General features: G+C 36.7%; 1 protein-coding gene across 6 annotated transcripts in view; it reads left to right on the top strand.

Moving 5' to 3' along the window:
• The window catches only part of LOC106873831 (ubiquitin-conjugating enzyme E2 H), an 80,822-nt gene extending 73,980 nt beyond the window's left edge, over nt 1-6,842 (top strand). For all 6 annotated transcript variants that reach the window (XM_052976430.1, XM_014921342.2, XM_014921356.2 and 3 more), the window contains exons 6-8: nt 842-894; nt 3,112-3,240; nt 3,823-6,842. In XM_052976430.1, the coding sequence (XP_052832390.1) occupies nt 842-894; nt 3,112-3,240; nt 3,823-3,941 (301 nt within the window). In that variant the 3' untranslated portion in view covers nt 3,942-6,842. The remainder of the gene's footprint in view (nt 1-841; nt 895-3,111; nt 3,241-3,822) is intronic.
• Nucleotides 6,843-7,070: the final 228 nt, after the last annotated feature.

Below are 7,070 nucleotides of genomic sequence, written 5' to 3'. Positions count from 1 at the left end.
CTGTCAACTTAATGTGACAGTCCCCTGAAGGGAATAATACTACTGTTGTTTAGACCTAGGAAGCTGCACCACTTCCTGTTGGCCTTGACACATTTCCTGTGTCCTTATGTTTACAAGGGGGAGACAAGCACCTCCACTTAGCTAAGCCTGCATCCAGAGACATGTTTCTGAGTCTTTGCTTGTCATCAGTCTGGAGTAGCATGACCTGCTAGTTGGAGATGCCTGTCAAGCCCTTGTGAACATATAAGGACACAGGAAATGTGTCGAGGCCGACAGAAAGCTGCACCGCTTCCTAGGTCTAACCAACAGTAGTATTATTCCCTTCAGGAGACTGTCACATTAAGTTGACAGTATACAACTACTTCATATTCAATGTTGTAGCTATCAAAAATTCAATTAGAAATACTTATATGAAGCGGTAAAGATAACATCAGATCAACAACGAATCACTTCAGTAAATATGGGTGATAACTGTAGTCATGTTTCAATCTAGTTAGACCTCCTCAGTGGAGCACAGACTACAAAGTAGTGACATGAGAAGCAATGGTTGAGGGTTAATGAATGTAAATAAAATCTAGCAATAAATCTACATCTTAAGAATTTAGAAACTCTTCCCTTCTATCTCCTCCTCTCCCCCCTCCCCATCTCAAAATGTCAACCTTGTTAAAGTTGTAGTGACCACTGGTCATCTGGTCATTTTAGTTTCTTTTCCTTTTTACCTTATCCAAAGTGAGAGTTGTGCTTTTGGTCCCTCTCCCTCTCTCTCTCTCTCCCCATCCCTCCATCTCTCCTGTGATTACTGTCTCCCAATTTAACAATGTCTTAATTAAACATTTCACAGGTCGGGAACGGTGTGTTTGGATGTCATTAACCAAGCGTGGACCGCACTATATGGTGAGTTGAGTTCTTTCAGGATTTTTATTCATCATCATCATCATCATCATCATCATCATCATCATCATCACCAACATCTGTCCTCTTCTGGCTTGGGTTGGGCGGTTTGACAAGAAGCTGGCTAGCCGGAGGACTGCGCTAAACTCCAGTCTCTAATTTGGCCTGGTTTTTACAGCTGAGTGCCCTTCCAAATGCCGACTTATTTCCTGACTCATAACTGGCCAGAGGACTGGACACGTGTGTGTCTGACCATCGCCTCTGTACACACACCTGTCACTGGCACACACCTCCTGGCTGTAAATAGGTACCACAGCTGGGAGTTTTGATGAGGTGTTTCTTGGAGGAGGTGCCGGCATTGCGTGTATATGAAAATACAGGGGCCTTGTGGTTACGGCATAGCACTGAAAATCACAAGACCAGGGTTTCAATTCCCCAACTGGGCAGTGCGTTCTGTTCTTGAGCAAACCACTTCATCCTTTAAAACCTCCATGCTTCTTGAAATTTGCCAACGCTACACCTGATACCCCACCCTCCATACGTATGCACACCTGTATATCATGACTCATACACTGTTCACTTTCCTGACTTTTGTACATAATTCTATCTACTGTACATTGCACCTTTGATGAGTTGTGGTGCACCTGAGCACTATACACAATAATTTCATTATTATTATTATTATTTCATATCAGTCCAGACCACTCGGCCGTAAATGAGTAACCCTACAATGGACTGATGTCCCATCCAAGGTCAATGTGAGTGACCTTGGTCATTTATATGCCGTGAAAACTGAGTGACTGGCCCCGCGAGTTCTAGGACTCGAGGCAGTAATGTAATGGCCGTGGAGTGTAGGGAGAAGGCAGGGAGGAAGAAGAAGAAGAAGAAGAGGAGGAGGAGGAGACTGCTCCTTGATTGGTTAGGAAGGAAGGAGGCAATACATTAAAATACACAGAGATCCTGTGGCTATCCAGTATGAAGGATTGTCTCCAACAGTATGAACACTGCTGAATGTGGTGAAGGGCCAGGTAATTGTGAAAATGGGACACAGATGAAAATTGCATTCATCCTATTCCTTTTTTTTTTTTTTTTTTTTTTTTTTTTTTTTTTTTTTTTTTTCTTTCTTTCTTTTTTTTTTTTGTCATGGATGAAAGAAAAATGATGATCCAAGTAAAGGAATGCTTTTGGGTGCTGCAAAATGTTGCAGCCACAATATCGTTCTGCCATTTTTGGTTGTGGAACTGAAGGATATTTTCTTTTGTGGGTTTTTTAGTCATTGCTGAGGTGTTGTCTTTTGAATTCAGAAGTTATATATCATCATCATCATCATCATTTAGCATCCATTTTCCATGCTGGCATGGGTTGGATGGTTTGACAGGAGTTTGTAGTATGTGTTCATATCTAATCTGTATGTCTATCAGTCAGTCCGTCTGTTTATGTCTATCTCTCTCCCTCTCTAGGTATTTGTTTCTTTTTTTCTTTCTTTTTTTTTCTTTTTTGCTTTGTGTCTGCTTGTTTTGATATCTTCTAACAGTTGTAAATGTGTGTCACTGTCTTGGAAGCAGTGTCCTTTATTTCCAATCACGGAATTGTTGTAAATAAATGTCGTTCATTTCTGAGCTTCTGCAAAGACATGTTTGGCCATGGAGACATATCCTCCTTACTCAGAAACAGGTTAGCAGCAGGAAAGGTACCATCCAGTTGAAAATCTGTCTCCATTAAACTTCATCCAATCCACAGAAGCATGGAAAAGTGGACATTAGACATTCAGAACAATAATGATGATGACGATGACGGTTATAGCGGCGATGGCAGCTGTGAAAATGGCAACAATTAGAAACAGCTTTTTCCTGGTCAAGTTGTCCTACAATCAAAACACTTCCAGCCTTGACCATCACAGCTGACATTTCCATTGTTGAATTTTGTCATTACATTTCATTTTTAAATGTTAGCATGCCTGGAAAAAATGCTTAACTGTATTTCATCTGTTTTCACAATGTGAGTTCAAATTCTGCTGAGGTCAACTTTGCCTTTCATCCCCTTGTGGGGGTTGATGTAATCAGTAGCAGTTGAGCACTGGGAGGGGGTCAATGTAAATGATTCACACACCCCACCCCCATCTTCCGGGCCTGAACTTACTAGCCTTGTGCCAAAATTTGAAACCAGTATCATTTGATTTTATTTCTTTGTGCTTTATTTCTGTTTGTTTGTTTGTTTCAGATTTGTCCAATATATTTGAGTCATTCTTGCCACAGTTACTAACCTACCCCAACCCTATTGATCCTTTGAATGGTGATGCTGCAGCCATGTACCTGCACAAACCAGACGAATACAAGAAGAAAATTCAAGGTAAGATCTTCAGTTTTGTTCTTTCCTATCTCCCCACCTGTGTTTACATTTTATATTGTTAATTGGTTCCAATTGCCTTTTGGTAATAACAACACATTGCCTAGAGGTGGAGATAATTTTAATAAATCAAGAACTTATGTTGTGTGGTATTTGATATACCTGTATGTTCGTTTCAGACGTACCAGAATCACAACATGAAATGCAAATGATGGCAGCAGTGTAAAACTCCCTTATTCACTAAAAATTAAGCAGTCCTGAAACAATGCAAATTGCGTAGGCAGTGCTCCTGCATGGCCACAACCCTCAGGCACAAACTAATATAAGAATTAATTGCTAGTAGGGACACCATATTTCGTTTTGCAACTATAATATACCACCAGGTGTTGACCCCTAGCCTTTTTTGAAATCCATGGTAACAACCCTCTAACCCTTTTTTCCCCCTAAAAAATTGCTAGCTTTTTGTCTAAATTAGAAACAACTATTTTTATTCGAGGAGAAGATTTTTTTTTTTTCCAATTTTCAATTAATTGGTTTTTATTTTATTTGTTGTTTACATTTTTCTTGTTCTGTGTGGTTTTGCAGAATACGTGAAGAAATATGCAACAGAAGAAGCCCTTCGTGAACAGGAGCACACATCGACTTCGACAGAGAGCTCTATGAGTGACTTCTCCGAAGACGAAGTCCAGGATATGGAACTGTAACACAGGCTCAGTGACTGGGGGAGGAGGTGGAGGAGGAGGAGGGAAGGGAGAGGAGGAGGAGGAAGAAGAAGAGGAGTTGTTGTTGTTGTTGTTGATAGTTCCTTGTTGTTGGGTATTTTTTTAAAAATCTTCACACATCTTACATACATGTACATAATTTCTGATGTTCGAAAGAAGAAAGTAAAAAAAGAACAAAAAAAAAAAGAGCAAAAGAAAAAAAAAAAATTTTAATAAATTCAGAGAAAAAAAAAATAATTAAAACAAAGAACAAAAATTGAAACTCAAAATAAAAAGGATATATCTACACACACACACACACACACACACACACACACATATGTATATATATATGTGTGTGTTTGTGTGTGTGTGAACATGTAGATATGTATGTATATTAATAATATATATATATATATATGTATATATATATATATATATATGCACTTGTATATACATATGTACTTGTAAATTTATATAAAGGTATGTGTGTATATATACAGATATACATGTATGTATGTATGTGTGTATATATATATATATGCACATACATATATATATATATGCCTGCATATATATATATATATATATATGATATTCACACACACGTACATAGATATATATATACACACACACACACACATACACACGCACACGTACATATGTGTGTGTGTGTATATATATATATATATACACACATACACCTAATTTCAAAATACACACACACACATACAATTCTGTGGCTTGTTGTTGAAGCCATCTCTTGTTAACACCCTGTTTATCTCCAGTCCCCCCGCCACCATCTTACCTCTTGCTTGTTCCTGCTGTTTGTTGCCAGTTTACCAAAATTCTTCTCCATCTTTCATTCCACCCTCCTCCTTCTCTTTCTTTCTCACCTCTCATACCACTCTCTCTCTCTCTCTCTCTCTCTACTTCACCTCTTATCTACCCTTCACTGTGTTTATGTCTAGTTCAGCTTGTAAGTTTCCATGTGTCGGGGTCAGCCTACAACAAGAACAAGACAGAAAATTTGTTATCTTCTGGGACTTCTTACTTTGTCGGTTGAATTTGGTTCAATATAAAGTTTTGGTCCTCTGTACATTGATGCAAGAGGAGCAGTTTCATTTTAAAACTTAGCTCAAGGCTGTTTTGACTATCGCTAAGTTACCATGCGGCTCTTGGTAACACTTTGACAGTTAGAAGAATCATTGTAACAGGTTTAAAATGAAAGAATACACCCATATATAATATATATATATATAATAAATATATCATATACACATACATAGATATATATAAACACACATGAATATATGTATATAATATATATTATTTTTGTTGTTTCATAGAATCCACCAGCAGCAATAGTACTATAATAGTGTCTGTGTTTTTAGCAAGCCCGTAGTCTTTCTTCATTCTCTTGTCCCTTCTATTGTTGTTACCGTAGCTGTCGGCTTGTTGCTGATCTCATAATAAGGTCCCCCGTTATCCATCAACTCTCTTCACCGCAAATCTTTGGCTGAAAGGGCTAGGAAGGCTGCAAGGGGAACTAACTCCAGCACATTTACTTGTACAATCATGTTATACCTCTGTACGTGAGATGTGTGTGTATGTGTGTATATATATATATGTGTATATATATACGTATGTATGTATGTATATACACACATATATACACTCACACTGTTGCACCCTTTTTTTTTTAGTACTGGTGAATGCTTTTAAAGCCCCCTGAATTCTTTCATCCCTGTCTTTCCATAGAGTTCAACTTCAGTCGATTCCATTTGTGAAATCCTCTGTAATTCCATTACTCTTCACATTAATCGCTGGAGGCTTCTTCTATTTAGCCAGTCAGTAATGGATTGAAAAATATTTATATTAATTGCAGTTGTATTGTTTGTCCTATTAGGAGAAACCCCATTCACAAATTAGTATACATACACACAAGCACATTTTATATATTTGTGTATATGTGTGAGATATATATATATATGTTTCTATTTACATGCATATATTTGTTTATATACATATGTATTTGTGTGTGTGTATATATATATATATATATATATATATATATATATATATTATATTTATTTATATATATAGTTTTTGAAATCATTACCTTGGCTTATTAACTGGTGTGTGTGTTTTTATATATATATATATGTGTGTATATATATACATATATATATCCTCAATGTTTATATCATAGCAGCGTAGTTCCATTTTATTTTATATTGCAGAAGCAAAACCAACAAGAACAAAACACTAAAATGAAAAACCCGGAAAAACCTTCCAAATGAATATAAAAAATCTTGGGTCTCATGTTAGATGACTGTTTTATGTCATAAAATATCAGGGACATTGTATGACCTGAAAGTGTTTCATGACATCACCCTCTTGGGGCACTAGAATTTACTCCCTCTCTAGCCAATACATTAACAAATAGGGGCCATGTATTGTCAGTAAATAGCCTAAAGTTATTGTACTATTTTTTCTGGTTGTTTCTTAGTTTCTTAGTCTCTGCTGGAGCTTTGACTAAAATACACATATACTGGTCATAATTGTGCTTGCAAAAGAGAAGGAAAATATTATTTGGGGACACACATACAATCCTGTCCCCTTTCCTACTTTTTTCTTCTTCTTTCATCTTCAATGCTGTTTGGTTAATTTTAGTTACTGACTTCCAGTGTTGCATTGTCCGCAGATGGGGGGGGCCAAGGCACACGTTTGAAAATAGGGATCACCAGTAGCTCACTAAATAAAACGAGGGATAATTTTTTTTTTTTTTTTTAATTTGTTGTTTGTAACTGCCAAAAGCCTCCTCTTGGCAATTCTAGCTAAATATACTGAGGGAAGTCCTGCTATTAGAAAATTCATCCTAAACTTGGAGCGGTAAATAAAGTTTAAAATTCATATTTGTTGTCGGGAGGGGTGGGGAGTCTTCACATTAAGTCTCATTTGTTTTATGAATCAATCAAATCATTTCAAAATCACTTTGTAGTAGTAGTAGTAGTAATAATAATAATAATAATAATAATTTAATCATTTTACTGTTGATGCTAAAAGTCCATAAATACCTCTTTATATTTCTTTGGATATAGGTATGAAAAGGCAAATTATATACTGCAA

This window comes from Octopus bimaculoides, chromosome 24 (genome assembly GCF_001194135.2).
Source record: "Octopus bimaculoides isolate UCB-OBI-ISO-001 chromosome 24, ASM119413v2, whole genome shotgun sequence".
NCBI classification, from domain to species: Eukaryota; Metazoa; Mollusca; class Cephalopoda; order Octopoda; family Octopodidae; genus Octopus; species Octopus bimaculoides.
Note: the sequence above shows the minus strand (reverse complement) of the source record. Positions and strands in the feature narration are given on the sequence as shown.